The 27,365-nt window shown below is 35.7% G+C and overlaps 1 protein-coding gene across 32 annotated transcripts in view; it reads left to right on the plus strand.

The window, feature by feature from the left end:
- ARB2A (ARB2 cotranscriptional regulator A) overlaps positions 1-27,365 on the plus strand; it is a 383,076-nt gene that overhangs the window by 288,267 nt on the left and 67,444 nt on the right. For 2 of the 32 annotated variants that reach the window (XM_070234575.1, XM_070234559.1), the window contains one exon: positions 20,881-21,090. The exons of 27 other annotated variants lie outside the window; for them this stretch is intronic. In XM_070234575.1, coding sequence (XP_070090676.1) covers positions 20,881-20,888 — 8 coding nt within the window. In that variant the 3' untranslated portion in view covers positions 20,889-21,090. Of the gene's footprint in view, positions 1-4,533; positions 8,268-20,880; positions 25,462-27,365 lie in introns of those variants that run through there. 3 more of the 32 variants (XM_070234561.1, XM_023618008.2, XM_070234574.1) reach the window with 2 other exon arrangements.

The raw sequence follows: 27,365 nt of genomic DNA on the forward strand, positions 1-27,365 counted from the left end.
ACAGTTTTTAGCATAAGTTATTTCAGCAGACAAATTTTGTTTTGAAGACAGGCCAAAAATCTATTAGGATCCAGCACTGATCTATTTCCTATGAATATATATTACTTCTGAAAATCCCCCCAAGTGTGTATAATAAAACAGTTGTTAGGTGAATAATTGTGAGAGTTCTGCTTAAGGTAGCCAACTCGTGTTGGGTGCATTCCACTGAGCAATTGCCTTTTCAGATCCTTACCACCAACAGAGAATAGCCAGAAAGTGGATAGCCTAATAACTTAAAAGTTTCTAAAAGTTAATTATGTTGAAATTTAATAAGTAAATTTAGAAAATGGAAGATAAGTAACTACTTTGAGAACACTGAGATATTTTTATTGGAGTTCTTTATAACTCCCCTTGAGGTGGAATATAGCTCATACAAATCGTAATGCCAGATGACAGTTATTTTCCAGTCAGTTCTTAAAGTGGTTTACATGTTATAGTTTAAGCAACATGAAAAGTCATTCTGGAAAAGCATTTGTTGTCCAATGCCTTCTGCTTTCTTACCCGAGAGAAAGAGCTACACCTAGCTCTCAATTGTTATGAGTGGATTGTTTATTCAGGCCAATATCTACAACAAAACTGTGATCTTAGCCTTGATTTCTCTTGTTTCCCAGTACATTTCTGTGCCAGTTTTTCCCAATGCCAAACTTGTGTGTTCTCAGCAAATGCAAACTACTTTTAATTATGCCTAGGAAAACATAATCAGGAGAATAAATTCCTTCTCCTCTCCTACTTCCCTCCCCCCTTCATTATTTTGAAGTATTAGAAAACTGAATATGAATTACTTTGGATTGCCTACCCTTTTTAGTTATCTATAGCACTTACATGGATAATCGAGAAACTTCTTGCCCTTAAACATCTATTAACATTTTAAAATGCCGCTATTAAGGTTTACTGTATAGTTATTTTACAGATTCAAATATGTGCACATGAATATCAGTCTCACGTTTTATAGAAGTTAAAAAAGAGAATAACCTTTTCACTTACTGAGTTAGCACAGACTCTCTTCATTGTAAGATACATAACTCTGATGCAAGCTGCTTACAAAAAAAAGTAATTTGTTGACTCATGTAAATGAAAAAAAAAAAGCGTAGATCTGCTTCTGGTACTGCTAGACATCAGGACTCAAACTCTTGTTATCAAGACTCTCCCTCCATCTCCTTCTCTACTTTTCTTTGCCTAATGACCTAATTTTTCTTTCTTGCAGACAGGGCTTTCTTCACACATTCAGAGAGGGTAGCTACAAGCAGTTGCAGCATCTTCTATTCAGCATTATCCCAGAGAAAAGGCTCTAACATCCAAATAAGAATCATGTGAAAATTTGATTGGCCCTGCTTGGGTCCTATGTTGATCTCTGAACTAGTCACTGAAGCCAAAGAGATTGAAGCGTAGGACTGGCTGTGATTGGCCAGCCAGGGCCAGCCATATCTATGAGGGGTTTGGGGCTGGGGCATAACATTATAATTGACAGCCCAACAAAGACTACGTGAGTTGAAGAGGAATGATTCCGCAAAGAAGGGTTTTGGATGTGTCCACCACAGTTGTCCTTGTATCAGTTTCTCTAGTTTCTTGGAAAATTTAATGTATGTGCCACAATCAGATGCTTCTGTTATCTGATGCAGAGAGAAGAAAAAATGTGGGATAACTAAATACAAGAAGATCCTACATTTTAAACACTTGAACTGATCCATCAGCAAACTTTATTCGAGTTTGTGATTCTGAAATAGATCTAAATGTTTGCACGATGCCCTGCGTCAGTTTTGCTGTGTTCACTGATTACTGCATGAAGCCTGAGTTCCTCTCTGTGGAGGATTTACTTGCAAGAGTATTCATTCCAGTCAATACCGTTGAGTCGTGGAGTGGCGCCCGCTCATTTCCCCACCTATAGCCTAAGATAGCTTAATAGCATCTGTCATAGACCAGTTTTAACATTTGAACATACACAGACTTAGTCCACTAGTTCTTCATACTAATCCTACTGTATCTCTTGGTACAACCAAAATAATCTTTTCAAGGGAGAGCTGCTGATATTTTCGGGTTATTTTTCCCAGTTTTTGGTTTCTTTTTTGGTCATACTTTCATTTGATATCTATCTTTTAACACATAATAGTAGGTTGTAATAATCTGTTGTATAGAAATTCTTTGGGATTAGCAAGGTCCTATATTTCAGGCAAAATTATCCCTCAGTTCTCACAGGTAAGTATGTTATGCTTTATTTTTTAAATTGTAGTGAAAAATAAAAATCTGGGATCTATTTTGTTATTCATAAATTATTCTTATATTTAATTGAAATAATATAGGTTCTTACAGTCTGCTTGCTTTTGTTCTTTTCCCGAGTTCTAGTTTTCTGTTTCTTATTTTCCTAATTATTTTATTTATGTGATCTTCTTGTCATCTGCCTTAAATCCTTGGAAAGAAATGGGGATATTAGTTAATCAATAAATTAGTCAAGCAAACTGAAATCACTAATGTATCAGCTGCCCCTCCTCTTCTTCTATCCTCAGAGATGATAGACTACATGGTCAGTGTCCTCTCAGTGCTTTGTATATAGTAAAATTATATAATATCACCTGGTGACTATATTTCAAAACTGATTGCTCTCACAGAAACTACTTGTTCATTAAATATATTGATAGGCAAGTCAATTTATTATAAAATATTGTATTTCATCGATTACAAAATGCAATTTTAACTACCTAAAGTTTGAATATATCTTGCAGTCAGAGAGATAAGAAAGCATTATGGCATAGCTTAATTGGCAATGTTTTTTCTTTCTAAGTGGTACATGGAGTAATGATAATCTTAAAATCAATGGCATTTTGGATTTGATGATACATAGTACTCTAATTATCTGTCTTCATTTTCCCAGAGTTTCATTTAACTCAAAATTCTGTTGGTCAACATCTTTTAAGAGCACTGGGTTTGGTTTACAGATTCCCTTTTGTAAAACAAAGTTTCTTTTTGTAACATTAATAGTCATTCCCTAATGTGTCTATTTTTTAAAATCAAAATTTTTTTATTGTATTTCTTAACTCAGAGTACACTTAGGTTAACAGTGCTGTTCAGCCATCATTTCCACAGTTCTTTTTGTATGTACAAAAAACATTGGTGTCAATTAGATATTAGTAATTTATTTTTAAGATTTAGAAGTAATTTTTTATGTTTCTTTCAAAGGAAAAACTGATATTGAGAACCTGCAGCTCTTATGTGTAAAACTATTTACATTAATCTCGATAATTCAGTTATGACTCTCTTGCTTTAAATCTCTTTGGTATGTTTCTGTTCTGATTTAGTGCCTAGTTTAAAGATTAATGTTACAGGATAATTTACTGCAGCTTCACAGATGGTATTTGAATCTTTGTAAATGGGCTTTGGAATCTGTGCACAGTTCCATATAATGTTAGGTTAACATCAATGTAAATGTTGAACTTAAAATGGTTCTAAAAGATCATGATAGAAATTTCATTAGCCCTTTCTAAAAACCATAAATTTTGAGAGGATTTCATGGGCTAAGTATTTTTACTTCACTAGCATGGTCAAGGTATAACTAGCTCCTTATATTTGAAATCACCAGCCCCTATATGTTGAAAATAAACATAAAAATAAATGACCTTGTTTTAAACTATTCTAGAGTTGTAGTCACAGGAGAAGTTACTGTTCTTATTTTTACAGCTTCCTATATGAAATGCTTTATAGAATCCACAAACACACATTGCTTTTAGTGTCTTTCCTTTGATGTCTATAAAAGACCCATTGAAAACTGGAGGTAAGTGCTCCTAATGTGCACAGCAGAATTTGGCTGAAGTTATTTGAAGCTATTAGAGATAACCTTTCTCTACATGTCTTTTGAGGGAAAACTGGTAGCAACAATACCAGTTAAGCTGTAATTAGTGTAACTAACAACTAATATGAAAGAGCAGACTAGAGGTCATTCTTAAGAATTTGAAGGTATTAACAGGTTAAGGTTGTAGGGCATCCTCTCCCCCAGCTTAATCTGTTGCCCTAGCTGGTGAGATTTGTTGAAGTCATCCTGCCCTCTAACCCCGAGGTGTTGCTCTCTCATAATTTATTGGTCACATGCCAAGTTCCTCTTTCCTGTCTAGTGAGATGACTTTGGGAATGGCAAATTCATTTTAAAGTTCTTGTTACAAATGCCTGCAGATTTTCAACCTTTTAATGTAGATAAAAGATTACAGATTAATTTGCTTTAATGTTCTTGTCCTACAAGCCTTAGACTACATTGAAATTGTCATTTTGCTACATTACGGAATATGATTTGTTGAGACCATTTAACATGTATTATAAGAGGAACGCTTAAAATCTAACTATTAAATCAGATGTTGTGTAACTGATTCTAATACATGCTGGATATTCCACTTTTTATGGGCCACTTCTTCAAATTTAATTGCCCACCAGTGGCTTTTGTTTATGTTTACAGTCAAGTCTAATGCACTTAAAGGATAAGAATTTAACAGAGGAATAACCTTTTGTTTTCAGGAGGTGAAGTTAACCCCTCTCTGCCAGTATCTGACTCTGGATTCTTCCTCATCTCATTACGTGATACGACACATAAACAAGAGGAATGCCGTAGAACTTTAATCATTCTTTTCCTTTTCCCCTTAAAGTCATGCCTGTAAGATGTTTCTGTAGTTTCTTTCTACCTAGAAAAGCTAAAAAGTTTTCGTTTTCTTTTAAAACAATAGGCAGTAAGACAGCACTATTAAGAAAGAGTCAAAAGGAAATTTTTCCCTTTCATCTTTTTATGTTACCACCTTGGTCTCAAACTATCATATATGTTAGAGATTTTTTTTTAACTGTAGATTATTTATTATCCGTAAAGTAAGCTGGGGCAAGTTCCAGTAACTAAACAAAGTTTTAATGCAGGAAGCATCAAACCACACGACCCCAAAGAAAAGAAAAGAACATTTTAAATTCAGGTTATCTGAGGTCACTGGACACACAGACATCTAAATACTTAGAGTACAGACTTAAAAATCATAGTTCTCATTTAAGTACAACAAGAAATAATTAGGATATATTCTTTCCTTGAGTCCTCCATCTCGGTGAATTATGTGCATACCACTGGTGGTTCGTGAGTGAACTGCTTTTTATTTTAGTAGTTATTTGTTTATTCTAATATGTAATAGAAAAAGGTATGAATAACACATGAAACGCATTTAATGGAATTATTGTTTATGGAATAATAAGCAAATGGAAAAGTGAGTTTATGTAAAGAAAATACTGGATATTTTTGTGCACATAGCAAATGTATAGAAGTGTTCCACAAGTAACTGAAGTTAGGGAAACAATGCTCTGCCCAAACATGAAATTTCCATAATTTTTTTCTAGCCAGGAACTCACAAGATGCTCTTTATGTCTTCATTTCAACATACTGTTTATTGGTCGTCGTTTATTTAATGTATGTCTATGTATGTGTGTATTTGGCTATTTCATCTTTTGTTTCCAAAACAAGCCAGCTTTTCTGGGCCTCAGTCTTGGACTAGGCGATGTCTAAGGCTCCTTCCAAGCCGGGTTATCAGTCCTCAGCTAATAAGTTCCTCAAGATTGGCAACCACTTATATAGAACTTGTTCTAAGTAATACTTAGCATAATGACAACCCAAAATCATCATTAATACCTGTTTCCTTATTGATTGATTGATTAACATATGCTAATAGCAAATTTAAGAATGTTTTTGCATATCCATGTGCTTGCCCCAAAGTAACAAATAATTTTAATTATAGCATCAATAATTGAAAACTTTTTAAAATGAAGAGCAGCCCAGAGATCCTTAAAGTTCATCCAGACACCAGTCTTTTTCATGCTAGGATTTCCTGAGCAATGACACCAAGGACAGTACTGGAAAGTCTTCTTTTTTTCTCTTCCATACTATCTTACGATTAAGTATGAGAGTGCGACATCAAAGCTGAACAGACTTCAAAGCCTGTAACACTTATGGTTCCCAGCTATTACTGTAGCCAGCCGCTGCACCCTAACAGCCGTTCGTCTTACAGAGCGGCCTCGCTGGGTTCCACCCCTCCGCTTCCCCTTTTCCAGAGCTATCAAATTAACAACTACCCTTTAAACAAATCCCAAAGTTAAATCAGTCCAGGGAGTTAGCTTAATTCCAAGATTGTTTGCTTAATTTCAAGATTTTGCCACTAAAATTAGACCATGTTTATTTATTTATTCACCTTTCCCAAAATTATGCCTTTTTCCACAGGGGCTTAGGCTGTGTTCACATAATGTTCTTCATTATGTTTATTTCAAAAGAATAACATACACATGTAGGTAAGATTATACATATATACCTACCAATTTAGTTAGGCATCATAAAATGAAAAATTAAAAGATGAGTCTGGTATTTGGCCCTGTAAATCCATGAAGTTAAAAGGAAGAAATCTAAAACTTGATTGTCCATCATAAATGCCTGAAATGTAATTCTTGGAAGCACATGCTTTATTTCTAGTAAGAGAAATAAAGTTTCATGGATATATGGTGTTCCAGCTATGTGAAAGTTAGTATATTGAAGCCTGAGCTTGTCTTGTACTCAGAACCAAGTAGCTGCCTTGGTACTAAAGTCTTTTGCAGGCTGGTTTCTTCGAAATTGCAGAACTAGCATCAGCTGAAGATTCCCAGTTTTTCTTTTTTTTTTTTTTAATATTTATTTATTTATTTTATTAAGGTTATAAAAGTTAACATCCTTGTGAAATTACAGTTGTACATTATTATTAGTCATGTTGTAGGTACACCACTTCACCCCTAGTGCCCTCCCCCCACCCCTCTTTCCCCTGGCAACCACCAATCAGTTCTCTTTGTCCATATGTTAACTACCACCTATGAGTGGAGTCATACAGAGTTTGTCTTTTTCTGTTTGGCTTATTTCACTCAACATAATACTCTCAAGGTCTATCCATGTTGTTGTGAATGGGACAACTTTGTCCTTTTTTATGGCTGAGTAGTATTCCATTGTATATATATACCACAACTTCTTTATCCAGTCATCAGTTGCTGGGCACTTAGGTTGGTTCCATAACTTGGCTATTGTGAATAATGCTGCAATGAAGATAGGGGTGCATGGAACTTCTGGAATTGCTGATTTCAGGTTCTTAGGATATATACCCAGTAGTGGGATGGCTGGGTCATAAGGTATTTCTATTCTTAACTTTTTGAGGAATCTCCATACTGTTTTCCATAGTGGCTGCACCAGTTTGCATTCCCACCAACAGTGTATGAGGGTTCCCTTTTCTCCACAGCCTCTCCAACATTTGTCACTCTTGGTTTTGGATATTTTTGCCATTCTAACAGGTGTAAGGTGATATCTTTGTGTAGTTTTGATTTGCATTTCCCTGATGATTAGTGATGATGAGCATCTTTTCATGTGTCTATTGGCCATCCGTATATCTTCTTTGGAGACATGTCTGTTCATGTCCCCTGCCCATTTTGTAATTGGGTTATTTTGATTTTTTATTGTTGAGTTGTGTGAGTTCTTTGTATATTATGGAGATTAACCCTTTGTCGGATAAATAACTTGTGAATATTTTTTCCCAATTAGTGGGCTGTTTTTTTGTTTCAATCCTGTTTTCCCTTGCCTTGAAGAAGCTCTTTAGCCTGATGAAGTCCCATTTGTTTATTCTTTCTATTGTTTCCCTCATGTGAGGGGTTATGGTGTCCAAAAAGATTCTTTTGAAGCTGATGTCAAAGAGTGTACTGCCGATATTCTCTTCTAGAAGATTTATTGTTTCAGGCCTAATCTTTAGGTCTTTGATCCATTTTGAGTTTATTTTAGTAAATAGTGAAAAAGAATGGTTGATTTTCATTCTTCTACATGTGGCTGTCCAGTTTTCCCAGCACCATTTGTTGAAGAGACTTTCTTTCCTCCATTGTAGGCCCTCAGCTTCCCAGTTTTTCTTTTAATGGCCCAGATAAAAATTTGAAATTTTTTTCCATGAATAATTTAGTACAGTTGGTGGTAGGTATTCAGTATCACTGGGGAGGGGTCGGGGAGGGAGGAGCATGTCTTGAGATCTAGTAGATGGCATTTAGATCTTAAAGTTATGACGCCAAAGGAACTCGCAGAAAACTTAATGACTTAGCTATTCTCAACCGCGAACCATATATGACGTTCTGAATGCTTTATGACAAAGGCTTTGATTGTGGATTATGGAAATTGAATAGACTCAATATAATGATTGTATTGTTTGAAAAATGGAATGGGCTGCATTGTAAACTAGTGAGCTGTCTGTCTTTTGAAGCATACAAGCAAAGACTCAGTGACCACTTTTCAAGAATTTGATAGATGGAATTCTTACATTTATTAGGGATGGGACTTAAGAATATTTAATATTTATTTCAATTCTAAGGTTCTGTGTTTCTAAAATTAAAAGATATGAAGAAATAGACTTGAAGATTAAGTGATGGCAGTAGGCAATATCATGCCCAGTAATTAGACGAATTTTGCAGAGAAATGCTCATAAGTGGGTATCTTGAAGGGATTTTAAAGGGGAAAGGCATGATGGCCTGAGGAGTTAAGGGTAAACAGCACAATAATGCACATCTCTTCTAGTGTTGAAGGTTGAGAGAGAAAGGAAGCTACTCTAAAATGCTCAGAAAAGTGAGCATAAGAAAAATGAGAAAGGAAGCTTTTTTAAATAGTAGGAACCCAAATGAATTTTGAGAGTGCTAAAAATAGAGACCGAAGGATTTTGTATCTGCATTACTTAAGGGAAGGGAACAAAACAGGTAAGAAAATGAGATTTAGAATTTTAGTTTATTGGAGATAGATGGTAGACAGACTTTTAGAAAGGTTCAGTTTGACTTAGGAAAGATACTTAATGAGCAGTGTCTATAGGAAAATAATGTGGCCACAGCAGCTTGTGAACAAGATAGCCTTTGTACACATCTTTTAACAGACAGATAAGAAAGGGAGGATCAGGGAAGAAAAAGACCCAGGAGTCACATTAAAGATATGATGAAAAAGTGCATGGAAGGTTCAACAGTAGAAACAGAAGGAATATGTTAATTGAAAGTGGTAGAAATCTTATCTCTAGGAAATTTATTGATGGTTCTCCCCAATTCTATTTTAAGGAGCATAATAATTGCAGCACAATGTGAGTACAGAATGATGAGAATCACTAACCACTATATGGCTTTGGGCCAGTTATTGAATTTCTGTGGGTCTCTCATCATTTTAAATATTGGGTAATTAGGTAGATGATTTCCATGATCCGTTCCAGCTCTGAGATTCTCTTCTAGTGCTTTAATTCAGTCAGAATTAAATAGCCACTCCATAGCCTAAGAATTCAAACAGACCCATGTTGCCGCTTGCAGCAGCTGATTTATTCTGGCCTGTAGATAACAGCCATACTAGAAAACTCAGGATACATTTGTGAAGATTCCACCATTTTGAGATGTATAAAAGCTATGAAGAAATGTCCAGTGCGGGCAGACAAGAAGTGAAGATCCCAGTGATGCTGGGGAAATGAAGTAGGACTAGAAAAAGTGAAGGTGAGCCCCTCCATTTGAGCTTACAGAAGTGACTGGATGTCTACAGAAGACATCCAGGAGAGAACCGGCACTGCTGCCTCCAGAAGAGGGACCAGGCATTTACATCAGAAGTGGATCCGTAGATTTGCTTTATTGGCAATACAGTGCTAGGGAAATCTCATTAATAGGTGTTTTCCAGTGAAGAGGGAAGAGGTACTACCAAAGAGCCTTTAGAGAGGTGAGCAAAAGCTAGAAAACGTAAAATCTATAAAGATGAAAAATGTGGGAAAATAATTTGAAATGCCACTTAAACCTAAAATCAGTAACATATTAAAGTAGTTTTTCTCAGTAATAAACCACTACCCAGAAGAAAAATGTGCAGACCCTTTTTTGTTGTTGTTAAAATAATAAGCATTTTCCAAAATTGTTAGCTGTCTCATTTCCTGGGAGTAGATTGATTATGTACTAGGGCCTGCAACTATCTGAGGATTGTATATGACCATCAACTGTAGTTGCAGACTTTGAAGAGTCTACTTTAATGTACGTTTAAATTATGATTTGTATAACTTGGTATGTTTTTTCCCCAAGCTCTAGTATTCTGCCTAAATATTCATACAAAAACTTCTTATTACTATTCTGAGCCATGTTATATCCTCTATTTTGAAATAAGTATATGAATTATACTGAAATGATCATTTATAGCAATATTAATATTACTCAACACTTAAAATCATTACTTTATTTTCTGATTAGGAACTTTCTGCCTATTCAGTGGTATATTAATCTATGAATGTAATTTGTCTTATAAATATAACATGTTAATAGAAAGTTAGAAATAAGTGTGATTCTCTGAGTGTGTCTTGTTTATACCTTCAGTACAGATCACTAACATGCTCTTCCCCAGCTAAGTGCTATTAATCCATTTACTGCTGCTCAGTGGAATGAAGAGAAATTACTAAAGAATTTTCCATATGTTTAAGTAAATTCCTCTGTCTGTGTGGTTTGTTCAGCTTTCTTATTTTTCTGTGTGCATGGCCCTTTTGAAGATTCCTAAAGCCAATTCTTTTTTTACTCAAAAAGGAAAGAAAGAAAGCAACAGTGGCAACAGTTCTGAATCCTTTGGCTGAAGTCCAACTTACTGGTTGTTTTGCCACTCTTAGTTCCACATGGCTGAGTTGAGAAGGCAGAAGTGGCACTGCTCTGTGCTGACCTATTGGTCATGACCACTCCTACCTCATTCTTAACATTTTCATCCTGATCTACTTCAACACATAATGTACTTCTGCAGCAGTAAAAGAAGATGTAAAAATCTAAAATCAATTAACCAATGCAATAGCTCAGGATCCACTGGGATTTTTTTTTCTTAGTGTTATAATTTAAAGCATTTGCTCAATAGGTACCATCTCATCCTATGTTTCACATGTGAGACAAGACATTTGAAAAAAGTCTCCAAAACCTAAATTAAATACATACATCAAAGTATTACCATTAATAAACAGTATATATTTCTTTGGTCTAAAGAACATATGCTAGCCTTCATCAAGAAAAAAATGCCTTGTGAATGGCTGATCGTACTCTGCACGTTGAATCACAATATCAGAATCTTCTAAATAAATTGTTATCGGATAAGGCAGAACTTCAGCTCTGAATTTATATAATTCATGCCATTGTAGGTTTTTTTCCATTGAAGAATACATTTCTCTGCCATAAATTGTACCGAGGGTGAGCAGCAGAGTCATTTGAGGTTCATTGAAAATATAGGAGAACATCATGTTTCCTGTCCTTTTGTTAAACTTGGCATATTGATTTTTTTTTGCACAGCTTGCAGCACAGAAATGTGATATACAGCTATGGCAAGACAAGCTAACCACATGTGAATTTGTTAAGTACTGCTGGATTAGCAGAAATTGTCTGACTGTGCAAATAGCAAGATTTGACTTCTCCAGGATCTCTTTATGACTTAATCAATTAAAATAACAAGTTTTGATTTTATTGCCCAGAATAAATCATTAGCAAAACTCATTTTCTCCTGATCACTCATTTGTAGGATATTTACATTCATTTTGCTTCTGTATTTCAAGCAAAGTAGCAAATATGTAGAATTGGAGCCAAAAGTTCAAAGTCAAATATAGGAAGATAAAGTTGTAACAAATGTTACCTATTATTTTAACAGTGATTCATAAATTTTGTTCAGAACGAGATTCTAGATGTTTATTTAAATTTGCCATTGCTTTTCTTTTTTCGTCTCTCTTTAGCGTTCATGCTTTTGTTCCCTTTAGGCTCAAAGGTAGCAAGATTTTTGATTTGACTAATACCTCTTACTGCATTTAATATAGAACCTTGTGGAAAGGGAGTCTCTGAAGTAGGGATGGTTTGCTCTTACCTTGTTAAACCTCCTCCTTAAATGCGTCCATTATACAGTTCACTTTGCCTGACTTCAAAGAGTACAGATGGAAAGAGGATGAGCCATAACAGCAGAGTGGGTTACCCATGGTTTCTTAGAACTGCTAATACCTTATCTATCAGGTTTATCAAGTTCTCTGAGTTCTCTTGGAAGCAGATAAACCATTTTATGGTTTTCTGCAGAGCAAAACTGACAGTCTGTTTAAATCTAGGACATGTCCGTAATATCATGTACATGTGATCATGTTGTCACCTGCCTTTTAAGAAAATACATTCTTTGAAACATCTCAATCTCTCGAAATCTAGATTTCTTTTTTAACAAGCAAGATTTTTTTTTCAGAATTTTTTTTCAAAATTTTCTCGACTTGCTCTCATTACTTTTAAACAGGTGGACATCTTATGAGATTGCATACCAAGTTTATTAGAAACAAGTCTTTTAAAATTATCTGGTAAAAACGCAAAGCATGAGTTGTTCCTCTAATAAAAAAGGGGGAAAAGGGTCAGAGCAAAGAAGAAAGTGCCACTGGTTTGTGTTAGGTGACACTGTGCCCTGCTTGTCTAATTTGATTACACAGAGCCCCTGAAGCCTCAGGCAAAGCTGGTTTTAGCTATAATCAGCTTCTTAACCTTTTGAGAACTAACGTAAACACTACCTAGCAGTGGTTAATTATGTTGCTCTGCTACACACTACAAAGTGCAAAGGTAAAAGCGTAGAACTACAGTAACACATGTTGTGACAAAATTTAACAAGATCACTTAAGGGGATTGCAGCAGAATGCAGTGCTGTATTTGGGATAAATTTTAAATTAATAAACAGACTTAAAGGTGCATTTTTAAAAACTTTTAGCTGTAATTTTTGCTTATGTTTTATCCATAAGTACTGAAGATTCATGTACAACTTTTTCCCTTTTTCTATCCTCACATTTGTACTTTTCTCTGAAATCCTCTTTTGATTATACATTTTAGAAGTACAAGTGTATTCATAGACTTTTATTCTTTCATTTTCAGGGTAAACAAAAGTGATAGCAATATTCATATAAGTAGAGTAAAATCCTCTTGGTTCATTTTTATAGATAATAAAAATTCATTAGGGGAAGAATAGAATTTCTTTATAGTTAAATGGAATATTGTGGGTATATAGGCAAGAACCTAACTTTTTGATTTAAAACAGCAGCTCTTGATGCAGGAATCTGATGTGTCATATGGGAAATTAATATGTAAGATGATTTTACTGTCTGTAGTTGGTGTAACTCTGGTATAGTGGGGACTAATGGGGTAGAGAACCATAAAGATTAACTAATGTACTTATCAAGGCTATCTCCTCAAAGTCATATTTGCTGGGAAAACTCCACGAGGAATAGTCTCCTGACTAAGGGTTGCAGGTGACCAGGAGAATATATGGAGCCATAAGCCTTACCCCATATTGGTTGGCCTCTGTACCAGCAATTTTACCTGAAATTTCATGCCCCCCCAAGGTTTTGAACAGTAGGATCTTAATGCCCCTCAGTGACACACATTACAAACAGTCACTGTGCGTGGAATTAACTTAAAATGGAGGTGGAGGGGAAGGTTTGGACTAAAGATTAACTATAACTTTTTTTTAATCTAAGGTCAGTCTCTCATAAATAACATGAATATGCTACAAGCTTGTCTTACGCAACGTAATTTACATTGTGCTTACAGCAAGCTTAAAAATTACATGTAAAGAAGTGAATTTGGAGAGGTGGGCATCATAAGGCCTTTCACAGTTTCTGAGACATTGGGGAGAAGTCATTGGGCAGCACAGCCAGCTCCTTTCGCCAAACTTGGCTGCCTGGTAAATAAGGTGACCTCGTTCATAAATAAATTCATTAACATAAGTGCCACCTAAAAGGAGGAGTTCAGGTGGGTTTTGTAGCCATATACTTTTGCGGAAGTGTTTTAACTGAATTGAATTCTCTGCTGTGTAATCAGTTTGTTAAAAGAAACAATTATATAAAACTCCCTGTTACAGCTGTTATGGGTATCTTTTAGACAAAGTGCTTTTTGGTTTTTGCCACATATTACAAAAATAGAATACTTGTTCAGTATCCTGGTATGGATGGAGGAGAGAGCTCAAGGCTGGAGGCCACAGGCACAGCGACTCCAGCTGCCTCTGGTCCCCTTGGCTGCCCTGAAGACTGAGGGATCACTATTTCTGCACCCTTGTAACCCATTCAGGGCCCACCATGGGCCAAGAGTGACTGATTTAGAGACAGTAACCCAGTATATCTTATGAGGTCTTCTCTTAGGAGAACCCAGAGGAGAAATTCTTGCCAGAAGTCAGTTCTTCCCCAAACAAGTATTTCTTTTTATCTTATGGACAATGAAAATCTTATAGTATGTTATTCCAGTGGTTCCCAAACTTTGCTCCACAAGAACGCTATCTGAGCTGCCAAGGCCTCTTCCCTATTACAGTTCAATCAGAATGTGTAGGGTGGGAGCCAGGAATCAGCCTTCTTCAAAGATCCCCGGGTAATCTCCAGTGGTTCCCCAAGTTTGGGAACCACTGACATACCCTTTGTATTCCCCTCCTAGCTTTAGCCATTTGGAAGCTTAGAGCTAAATTTGCGTCTCATCTGTAGCAACTAACTAGGACTGATGCCGTTCATTATTTTCTTGTCCATTTTTACTTTTGCTTTGACTTCTTCAAATGTTTTTGTACTTTTGTTTAATTTTATGTTGTGTTTATTTTTTAATAGCATTATTGAAGTAGGATGTACATACTATAAAATAAATCCATTGTAAGGGTGCAATTAAGTAATTTTTTGGCAAATTTATTGTTGTGCAACCATCTCCACAATTCAATTTTAGAATATTTCCATCATCCCCAAAAGTTTCTTTCTGCCCATTTGCAGTCAGTCCTGCTCCCTCCTGCAGCCCCAGACAACCCATGATCTACTGTCTCCATTAGATTTGCCTTTTCTGCAAGCGTCATATAAATGGAATCATACAATATGTGGTCTTCTATGTCTGGCTTCTTTTGCGTACAGTGTTTGTGAGGTTCAGCCATATTGTAGCATGTGTCAACAATTCACTCCTTTTTATTGCTGAATAGTATTCCATTGTATGGATATACAATCAGCCATCTGTATCCACAAGTTCCACATTCACAGCTTCAACCAACCACAGATCAAAAGGCCTGCAATGGTGATGTCTGTACTGAACATGTACAGAGTGTTTTTCTTGTCATTATCCTCTGAACAATACATTTTAACAACTATTTACATAGCATTTACATTGTATTAGGTGTAATAAGTAATCTAGAGATAAAGTATATGGTAGGATGTGCCTAGGTTATATGCAAATACTGTGCCATTTCATATAAGGGACTTGAGCATCCGAGGATTTTGTTATCTGCGGGGGTCCTGGAACCAATTCACCACAAAACCGAGGGACAACTGTAGCACATTTTGTTTATCCGTTTACCAGTTGATAAATATTTGAATTATTTTCAATTTGGAGCTATTATGTGTAATGCTACTATGAACACTCACATAATGAATCAGTCAAGATGTATGTTTCCATTTATCTTGAATGTATACTTAAGAGTAGAATTGCTGGTCATATGGTAAGTTTATGTTTAGCTTTTTAAGAGACTACAAAACTTTTTCAAAGTGGCTACACCATTTTACATTCAAACCAGCAAAGTATGAGAGTTCCAGTTTCTCCACATCCCCACCAATACTTGGTATGGTCAGTCTTTCTTATTGTAGTCATTCCAGTAGGTGTGTGGTGTTATTGTGGTTTTAATTTGCATTTCCTTAGTGACTACTTGATGTTGAATATGTTTTCATGTGTTTATTAGCCATATGTGTGTCTTCTTTGGTGAAATGTCTATATTTCTTTTGCCTATTTTTTAATCTGATGTTTGTCTTCTTATTGGGTTAAAGGAGTTCTTTATATATTTTGGATACAAGTCCCTTATCAGATATGTGATTTACAAATATTTTATCCCAGGTTGTGACTTGTCTTTTCCTTTTCTTAATGGTATCTTTTGAAGAGCAGAAATTTTTATGAGTTCAAAATTTAATGAGGTTCAATTTATCATTATTTTTCTGTTATGGGTCATATTTTTTGGTGTTGTAGACATCTAAGAAATCTTTGCCAAAGTCAGGGTCACAAAGATGATCTCCAATGTTTTGTTGTAGATTAGCTCTTACATTTAGGTATGATTCATTTTGAGTTGATTTTTATGTATGGTATGTGGCAAGTATCTAAGTTCATTTTCCCAGCACCATTTGTTGAAAAAATATTCTTTCCCCATTGGATTGCCTTGAACCTTTCTCAAAAATCAACTGCATAAAGTAAGGGTTTATAAATAGACTTTACCTTCTGTTCCATTGATCTATATGTCTGTTTGTTACTCCAGCACCATGCCATTTTGAATGCTGTAGCTTTAGAGTAAATTTTGAAATTAGGTAGTATAAGTTCTTCTACTTTGTTCTTTATTTAGGTCGGCTGTAATTTCTCTTAGCAGTGTTTTTTAGTTTCTTGAACTTCTTTTGTTAAATATATTCTTAAGTTTTTACTCCTTTTGATGCTATTGTAAGTGGAATTCTTAATTTCATTTTTGAATTGTTTGTTGCTAGTATAAAGAATTTAAAATTGATTTTTGCATAGTGATTTTGTTTCTCTGACCTCACTGAAACTTATTAGTTCTAGAATTTTTTTTACTTAGAATCTTTAGGATCTCCTATGTATAGAACTATGAATAAAGACAGTTCACATCTTCCTTTCCAATATGCATGACACTAATTTCTCTTCTTGCTTTACTGCACTGGCTATAACTTCCTGTGCCATGTTGAGTGGTGAGAGCAACTCTAGATTCTCACTTATTTCCTTTGAGGACTATTGTTGTTGCTGCTATTTTTTTGTTTGTTCATTGGTTTTTGTTTTGTTTTTAGAAGTGCCTGAACTTAATCTGCAGAATCTGTCTCGCCTTCAGGGTGCACATGCTGATATCTCTGTTCTTTTGGGTTTTTTTAATTCCTATTATTTTATTTTGTTTTAGTCCGGCTTCCTAGAGATCACACCTACATAGTTTAATGGTCAGAGTGTTTGCTCAATCATCGCAAGCCAGCAGGGCTCTGTGCATGGATCTGTGTGTGAGTTGCAGAGTATATTCAAAGTTCATGCAGTTTTTAAGTCTACCCCAAGCTTTTGTTTTCTACTGGGCTTTCCTGGGACTTCCATGCCTGTGCTCAGCCTCCCAGTCAGGAGAGATATGCTGGGGGTTCATGTGGTCTCTCAATGGCTCTCCCACTTCAGGATCTCCCTATTAAATTTCTGGCTAGTCCACTGGTCTGCTCCTCACCCCAGGTGAGATCACTGCCTCAGTCTAGCAGGGCCATGGGCTTTTATGGTTAGTTTTCCACCGAGTTTGCTGTATTTGCTGGTAACACCTTTGGGCGTATGTTTTTCTCCTTCTACTCCAAATCAAGTCAGCCCCTCTAGCAGCGAAGCTGCAGGTTTTTACAGCCCTTCCCACCTTGGAAGCACTACAATGCCTACCGAGCTGCTCACCACAGATGACCGCTGTTCTTACCTGTAGTTCAGCAGTTTTTTAGGAATAAACACCTCTGAATTGGTTGTCTGCCTTTGGTTGGTTTCTAGAGTGCTGAAACGCTTGCACTTGACAATTCTGTCTTTTATAGTTGTATTTGGGGAGATGATTTGCCAACCTCTTCCCTTGCCATCACTGGAAGTTCTGCCTGGGTTCCTTTTTGTAAGCCACAAACCCTTTTGGAATAAGATGAAGTATTAAAATAAAAAAGTAAGCAAGGGTAAAGGAAATCTAAAAATAGGAAAATAAATTCTTTATGGAGCAACAGTAATTTTTAACTCCTATGACAGATTTTCCCAGTGTGCCTAGGAATGGAAGTTATCTTGATCTTTTAACAGAGAGTTTTACTCTGTCAGAAAATACAAAAGTACAAATCACCCTTGGTTGCTTGTCATTGAAATGTAAAATAAATGGGGGAGAAAAAAAGTATATATCTGACAAAAAAAAATAGAACAATTTGGGTCAAAATGCTACCCTGGGATTCTTTTTGTTTCATTTTATTTTGTTTTCTCCCAAAGGTCAGATCCCAAAACTTGTACAACTTTAGACTGTAGGAATGCTTTAGAAAATGCACTGTGATAAAACCGCCAGATTGAAGGTTTCTTAAGTGCTACTGTCCAAAATCACTAGGCACGCTTGAAACTAGTAATTCTTGTCAGAATATACACTCTCAGTGTGTGACTTTTATCTGCAGGTGGCAGAGCATATGTTTTAGCACCAAAAAGTGTAAGGTGGCAGAGGGAGGATATTTAATCTGTTGTAACCTATTTTTATGTTTAATTTTTTTTCTTATAGCTGCTTAGTTCTGGTCAAATGTAGGCTAACTAAAATATTTTCAGATCTTAAGGGCTATATTTAAATTAAGAAAGAAATGGTTCCAAATATAATTGTGTCATTTGTTTTTATTTAACACATGAATCAAGGTTATTGGACCAGCATCTCCCATAAAAGAAAAATACAGTGGTGTCTTCTGTAACTCAAGTTCTGAGAGTGAGTTCTTCTCTTCAAATGGATTTTCTGGTTAAATTTTAATTAACCCTTTAAACACTACAAGCACCTTTGTTTTTATCTTTATTATAACAATCCATTTTCCTACCCTAGGAAATAGCTACCTAGGTATGGCTAGCAGTTATGTATAGCAAGCAAATATCACTTAGTATTTTCTAACTACTATAGTTCTTACTATATGATTCAAAATTATTGTTGTGTATATTAATCATAATTAAGGCCTTGGCTAAAGGATAAAAGTTACAAATTCAAACCCCAACTGATTTGTGGCATGCAGAAATGGAAGTCCAATGTTGTCAAATTTTCCACTTTTTCCAAAGAAGCCAGAAATCTCTGTATTTGTTTGAAATCTCTCTTATTTGAAATCTAGAGAGATTAATAGTTAAACTTAAGTTTTTAAAGCTATTATATCGGTCGATTAAAATAACTACCATTCAGATCAGGCCCCCACGCAGCCAGTTTGCAACCTGTAGTAAGGAAGAGTCATCAAGCCTGTTCTGACGACTGCCTCTGCCTGATTTCCTGTCATATATCTCTTGCTTATGAAAGAACGTATAACATCCTCCCCATTAGGTTGTCTTTATTATTTTACTGTAGAATTCTGAAGTAATGCATTTTAGTGGAAGATGGGCTGAATGAGGCATCCAAAAACCGTGATTCTGAGGTTAATAATATTTGTTAAGCCCTTCCTATATCAACCACACCCTGGTCTAAGTACTTTAGATGTATTAACTCATTTAACTCCAATTTTGGTTTTGCTTTTTAAAAGTTTTACAATGTTAAGTCAATCATTTAACTTCTGTAGGTCTGTTTCCTCTGCTTGAAAAATTATAGGATTGGTGATTATATATATATATAAAATCATATATATATATATATATATATGAGTGAACTAAATCTGTAAGAACTCTTTCAGCGTGAAAATTCTTTCTTCTGGAGAATATGAGGTTAGATTCAATGAAACAAAAGTAAATTGTCAGACTATAGCGTTAATTTGTATGAGTTTGTAGCACATTATCGCATATAACGCAATAGAAGTAAATGTATATAATCTTCAATTCATTACATTCCTTCAACAAGTACCATGTTATGAAGATTTCAGTTAAGTCGAGGAAGAATTTTAGTATCTGCTAACCATAGAGGTTATAAAGGCCTAGACCCTATCCTGGAGGAGCTTATGATCTCATTGAGGCAATGCATCATGCAACTAAAACTTAAATGAGAGCAGGAGATAACTACCCAGATGAGAGTTACACACAGCAAGGCCTTAACTGTTCCAAGGCTAACAGAATGGATGTATGAATATGTGCGGTGTGTCTGTGGAAGATGAGACGGGAAAAGGGGAAGATTTGAATTGGAAGGTGTAGAGACCATTTAAGATGGAAAACAATTTCAAAGTCAGAAATTGGAATGTTATCATACCAAAGAAATAGAAGTCAACTGCCTTCATCGTGCTTAGAGGATAGTGAGAGATTTTACAGAAAAGTCAAGATAATTATTACAATGCATATTCTACCTTTTATAAAGGTGGATGACTATAATAATGTACCCAATACGACTCTTGTGACTTTGACAGAAAACACAAATACTTGAGGTGCAGTTGTTAAATAATTTATTTTGTTTGCAGCTAACTGTCAAATAGTTCAGAAAAAAAAAGCACATGAAAGCAATGAAGCACATGTGGTAAAATGTTAACAATTAGGGAGTGCAGAGGAAAGGTGTATGGGCAATCATTGTCCTGTCGCAACTCCTATAGGTTTAAATGTTTTTACAGTAAAAGTTGGGGAGTGAGTAAAAGAGTGGAGAGAAGATTAAAGAAGTAGCCCTCCAAATAACTTAAAGATCAAAGAATAAATCTAGAAAATACTAGAATTGAGCCATAATGAAAATACAAAAACTTTTTGGTATAGCTAGATTACTAAAAAGAGAAATTTATACCCTTAAATGCTTGTATTAAAAAAGAATAAATGCTAAAAATTAGTGAACTTTTTAAATTAAAAAATTAAATGTAATATAAAAATATGTTTAAAAATCAAGTTTAATATAGTGGTTATGGTGTACATCTGTAAAGTAACTAGATGCATTATGAATGTTTGGTAAACTTGCATCGTTTCAAATTTCCCAAATCTTAGCAAGTGGATTTCGTGTTGTATCCTGTAGGCAGAAAATAACTGACTGCTTTTGCACACAAAGAAGAGTAAATATAAAGCAATAAGTCCTTTTTTTTTTTTTGACAATTATATCTCTACATTTCAGTACGATTTTGTTCACTTATCTAAAAGCAAAGCAGAATTCCTCAGCTTCCAATGAATTTTGGGCAAAGTAAATTTATTCTCCAATTTGACTTTGTCTTGTTTCACCAGAATTGTGAAGATATACCTATGATGATATTCTTGACTATCCAGATGATTGAGTAATTTCGCACTTCAATGAGGCACAGCCTAATCAAACAGTCATGGAAACTTTATGACTTTAAAAGAACCACCTATGGTAATAGCCAATTTTTAATTTTAGTAGGAATTTGTTTCACTAATGTCTCTCTTCACCAACATTATAATAAATCAAATGAAAAAGAACCCTGGCCACATTTTTTTAATTAAAGTAAAATTCACAGAACAGAAAATTCACCAGTGTAACCATTTAAAATATTCAATTCAGTGACTTAAAGTATGTTCACAATTTTGTGCAGCCATCACCACTATCTAATTTCAGAACATCTTCATCAATCCCAAGAGAAACCCCTACCCATTAAGCAGTCACTATCCATTCGCCCTTCTCCTCAGCCCCTAACAACCACTAATCTGCTCTGTGTCTCTATGGATTTGCCTATTGTGGACATTTCCTATAAATAGAATCATACAATATGTGGCTTCTTGTGTCTGGCTTCTTTCATTTAGCATGATGTTATCAATGCTCACCCATATTGTAACATGTATCAGTTCTTCATTCCTTTTCATAGCCAAATAATATTCTGTTGTATGAATATACCAGATTTTGTTTTTCCGTTCATCAATTGGTGGATATTTGGGTTGTTTCCACTTTTGACTATTATGAATAATGCTGTTATAAATATGCATGTACAAGTTTTTGTTTGAACACCGGTTTTCAGTTCTCTTGGTTATATACTTAAGAGTGAAATTGCTGGGTCCTATAGTAATTCTCTGTTTAACTTGCTGAGGAATTGCCAAACTGTTTCTCTGGCCACATTTGTAATGTAACGTTTTAAGGCCAGCTTGTGGGAAGGGGACCTTATAAATTGAGAGCTTCCAAAATCTCCCCCCCACCAAAAAGTTTAGTAATAATCTCAATGGCAAAGTTATTTGAGTTCAAGTCTCTCTTTTGACATTACTAAGCATTTCTCTGCCAGCTTAATTGAGTTTTGAGGGCTTTTATTCTGTTCTCTCTAACCAATAGTTGCTTATTTGAAGAATATGGGTGGGTAGGGGGTGGTAACTAGCGTATGAAGTATATTTTTCCCTTAATTTTTGTCTTCAGTTAAAGAGGACAAATGCTTTACCCTACAATTTAGAAGCATAATATCTGGACGTTTCAGTCCCTAATCTTATGTGCCTTAAAATAGTTATAAATTACGACGGTGTCTTCCAAGTGCTCGATAACTGTTTTAAATGTTCTAGTGTGTCCCTGAAATATTTCTCAACAACTGCTAGCTCTCTGTGCTTAAGGTGTTTGCATTATTAAAATTTCTGAGAAGTTTGAGAATTTCTTGAGAAATTAAAATATTGGACCTTTTAAACTATTAAATGGTTTACATATATGCTTTGAGGTTTTGGCCTATTGTTAGCTTCCCCCAAGGAAGTGAAATATTTCGTATTTGGAATTGAGCCAATCTCCCACTTGCCTGCATTCAACTTATGTTGCATACATCCAAGTCCTGGCATTTGAATGGTCTTTTTCCTTCATCTGAATACTTTCTAACTTGAAGAAAAATAGCACTTTCCATTTAAAACTTGCCTCCCTCCTCTCCTTCCCCTCTTCACCCATAAGTGATGTCTTCATACTATGTATGTACAATCCTGTGAGGAGAGAGGGCATCCATCGGTATTTTCCAACTCAGAGCGATTATCCTTAAATACCCTCGGGCCTGGAGATCCATAGAAGAGCTGCAGGAAGTTCCATAAACCTTTGAAATTCTGTGTTGACTTGGAGTTATGGAGAGGGGAATCGTAGCTTTTTTTGTATTCTCAAAGGAGTGTATGATCCACAAAAAGTGAATATCTGGTGGTTCTAACAGTGGCCTGGAGAGCAAAAGGGACACACTTCCAGGGGTACCATGGTGTGTAATGAAGTCATGAGTATATTTCAGTCAGGCTTTGAACTGCAGGGTCAAAGTAACAGCCGTGCTAAGGATGAGGCAAGGAATCAGTGTTGCTGGGTTTGTAAGATCACTGCAAGTCACACTGCTTGCTTGGGCAGAAATCATAGAACCATTTTCTCCCTTTTGCATTCTGGCTTTTCCCATCCTCTCGTACCTATAGTCCTCCTCATTTTTAGAAATAAAAACAAGGCTTTAAGAAAACTCGTCGTTCTGTTTAGTATTTTGTTGGTCTTCAGTTATTTGCATATCCCCTAGCAGATGTCCTTCACCTTCCTTAAAACTATTTGTGGGCATCACTACAGTAAGATGCCACTGAAAGGGGAGGACTAGCTTAGCCTAATGCTGCTGTACGTTAGATAGCCCCAGGGGATCTCATCAGACGCTCACTAGCTTTGCAACCCCAGAGCAACCGGTAGCTCTCAGGGATTTCAGTGGATGATCGAATGGAGGTGCCGACAGGGAGCTGCTTTGAAGGGCAGATCAAGGGTAGATTCTTAGGAAGCTGAAGGTGGTTTCTAAGAATGGATTCAGGAGGGTGGGAATGTTAGGGCACTTACAGAGATGGAATAGCCAGTGGTAAGGGCACGTGGAAGACAGCAATGCTGTTAGCCCCGCTCGGAATGCAACATCACCTTCCACCCTTTGCCCGCTGGGACTTGCATAGAGTATCTTCTCCAGCCACCAAAGTTTTTTTTTTTTTTTTTGACTATTTGATCACATTGTTCAGTTCTTTGAAAGAGTTTTACCTTCCATCTGTCTCTTATTGAGTCCCCAAAACCACTTGTGATCCCACATAAATATCTAAACACTTTTTCAGTCTTAGCTTCTGCACAGATTCCAATTTTGTGAGCCTGTTCACAGAAGTGAGTCTTAAAAAAAATAGTACTAAGAAATGGGAAGCATTATGAGGTATTTTTTTTTCACTGATGTGTGCAGGAAGAAGGGAACTAGCCCTGTTTGCACACCTGCTGTGTGCCGTTCACTTTATGTGTATCACCTCGTTTACTCCTCATGGTTCATCTTTGTAGTGAGTGTTATGATCTTTTTTACAGATGAACAAACCGAGGTTCACGAAGTTTATAAGTGTGAGAGTTGGGATTCTGACCTAGATCTGGTAGTTCTGAACGCACCGCTTCCCCTGCACCCACCCCAGAGCAGCAGCCCCAGAGGCGCTTCTCGAAGGTCTGTGGTGGCAGCAGCCTTGAGCGCCTGGGAATTTGTTCTCGAGCTACATTATATATTTACAAATATATTGTGTCTGTAGTTAGGGTAATTTGGGGGAAAGCTAATAGAATTTATGAGGAGGCTAAAGTCCCAGCAGATTTGCAAGCTATTCCTTGGTGCTTTCCCTGAAGGACTATATATGGAGATGATTAGAGGAGAAGTAGAATAAGCAGCTGATAAATGGATAATTTTTAGTTTCTATTTGTTGTTTGAACTCTTGATGTTTTTCTTTATTCTAGTGAAATGTCACAAGTAAAAATGTGGAGAATTTATTACAATTTTAACATGGTGGAAGGTAGAGCGAACAAATGGAGAAAAAGAATCCAGGGGAAGGGTTAATAATTAAATGATGAAACAGTTAAAATAAACTTGAAAATATCCTTTAACTTTGACAAAAGTACATGCAATAGGTACGGGTCTCTTTAGCCTTTGGTACTTAGCTCTGAAATCCCAGGAAGTCAAGGAGCGTATTAAGAGGGAAACCTCAGAACAGCACTGGACTGAGAGTGAGGAGAACCAAGTCCTTGCCCTCTCTACCCCCACCAACCCGACCCCCTTCCCTTAGCAGTTCTGGCTCCTTCCTTCCGTCTTCATTCAAAATTATTTACTGAGTCCTCCTGTATGTCAGACACTACTCTAGATTCTGGGTATTTAGCAGTGAAAGGATAAACAAAAGTTTTGTTGCATAGAGCTTAAATTTTAGAAGAGAAATTTATTTATTTATTTTGTTATTAATATTTTTAGATAGTGGTGTTAGGATAAAAATTAAGCAGGTTAAAGGGTGAGAGAGTACCTGCTGGGGATGCGGCGGTGTATTTTGGATAGAGTGGTCAGGAAAGACCTCTGAGAACCTCCTTGGGTTGTCATTGGACCTTTTGGGAGCTCATTCTCTTTATACATAAAATGAGAGCATTGCTAAGTGCTCGCTAAACGTCTGCAAAATTCTATGCTTTCTTTAAGGGACAAATTTTGGGTTAAATCATCTCTTGTGTATATAAGGTATGGTCTTTGTTGTCCACTGATCTCAAAATATAATAAGAATGTTCACTGATTCCCAAAGTTAATCCCATTTTACATTTGGGGAGTTTAAACTGAGAGTTAAATGCCTTCCCAAAGGTTGCATAATAGTAAAAGAAGGATTAGAGCTCTTAATTCCTACCCCTCTCAGTCTGAAAATTCGGCCTCACTATATGGTATAATAAGAAGTGAAATTGAAATGTCAGAGCAGTTCAAAGTAGATTAAAGATGTGTAAGCTATGATAGACTAAAATATTTACAAATAAGAAATTGGATAAGTATATCCCACTGCACTCATTTATGGCAGGCAAGTAAGCCATGTGATACGCTTTAAACCAGTAAAATAGCAAATCCTCCCCAAGAAAAATCTATAATTTTAATCAAAAGTTTGTTTCAGTCATTGAAATTCTGTTATTGCTGCTTACAAACATTAAAGTCAATCAAAACATCAGTAGCTTTGCAAGATCAATATTTTTAATATGTTTGTATTGCAGTACTGTAGATTTTTGGCTAATGGATCGCACCCATATTGATTTCCATGGGAAATGTTAGTCTGATACTGAAATAATTAAAAAAAAATACACAGGGATTATTGGTTTGGAATTTTGAAGGAGATAGAAGTATAAAAATTGGTTATTGACTAAATTGCTTGGGGTGAGTGAACCTTGGGCGCTTGCAATAAACTTGTAGCTCTCAGTCATTACCAAATACTACCTTAGTCCCTTAAACTGAAAATCAATCAATAACCTATTATAACAATGCAAATTGTGGTGCAATAACACACTAGGCATGTAAGAATCACATTTTATGAAAACAGATATGCATAAGCTTATGTATGGGTGTACTGAAAACATCTTCCGAGACATAGTAACTGATTTTGACTTTGAGATTCCTGCTGAAGATAGTTTGAGTAGCGTTTTTAAAGAGATAAACTGCCACAAAATAACAGTAAAAAGAAGCATACAATTATTGTATGAACAATAATGGAAGTGCAGACACTACATGTCAAATGACAGATTCTGTTATTTTGATTCAGAGCAAAATTACAATTGTTACTCTGTTCCCAAAGCATTGGAATAATGTATGCAAGCATTAGATTAGATACAAACACATTCCCCACAATATGATTCTAATGCACATTACATTTCTCTTGTTTTTTAGCCTTTCGTTAGGAGAGCCATATTTTCATCTAGAATGTTTACTCTGTGTTTTCATTTGCTTATCATTATAAATTTATGAATTCTTTATCTCTCAGAGGCAATCTAGGGTTTCAGAGAAAGAGAACATTTTTTTAATGTCTCAGTATAAGTTCAGACCAGTATAATAGTACTTAGATGTATCAGTTACATATTTTGTTGTATATTTTTATTAACTTAATTTTAAAAGTTGTGTTATTTATATATTATGGAGACGTTTATTTGCTTTGAGAGGAGCGTGGGATTAAAAGAGAAAACTGAAAATCGCTGATCACAATTGGTAAATTTTGTTGCCATCTCTGTAAACCTGGTCAGTATTTTTGATGTTGATAATAAGTTGAGCTCTCTTTATAAATAGAAAATTGACCATGATTCCTTCCACCTCATGAGATCATAACACTCACATAATAGCAGTGTCAGTCCATTTCAGTTTAGTGTTAATCTTTGATCACCATTTTTGCCAAATTTCTTTCATCCTAATTTGATTTTTTTATTTTTTATCATTATAACTAGCATTATCCCCAAATTCAGTTGATAAAATCTTTCTTCTTCCTACTCTGTTTGAAATTTATACCTGAATGTGACTTTTCTCAAACATTCTATGTCTACCCAGTCAGTTAAGCTGTTAGGACATTCTGTTTTGATGGATCCAGCCTTCAGAATGATTTATGAGACATGACGCTTCACTGTTATCTAACGTTACGTACATCGTACCTGAAAATAACCAAGTTGTACAGTAAAGATATCTACATGTGAGCTGTATAAATATTCATACAGTTTTTGCTAAATCATTCAATGGCTTTCTGCCGTGGATATTATTAGCAAAGTATCCATGGTCTTAAAAATGATAGGATTCTAATTCCCTGGCCTGCTCTTTCCAGGTTTTCGTATACAATTGTTCTTCCTGTTGTTTATCTCTTTATGAGAATTCCAACTGGAATTTGTGTCACTTATCATTGTCAGAAAAGGTTATTTCTTCAGCAGATAGAATTTTTGCAATCCCCAGTTGGAATTTCCAGTTGTCTAACTAGTCAAGGAGCTGGGCATAATGAAAATGGGAAATCATCAGCTCTTA

This window comes from Equus caballus, chromosome 14, assembly GCF_041296265.1.
Source record: "Equus caballus isolate H_3958 breed thoroughbred chromosome 14, TB-T2T, whole genome shotgun sequence".
NCBI classification, from domain to species: domain Eukaryota; kingdom Metazoa; phylum Chordata; class Mammalia; order Perissodactyla; family Equidae; genus Equus; species Equus caballus.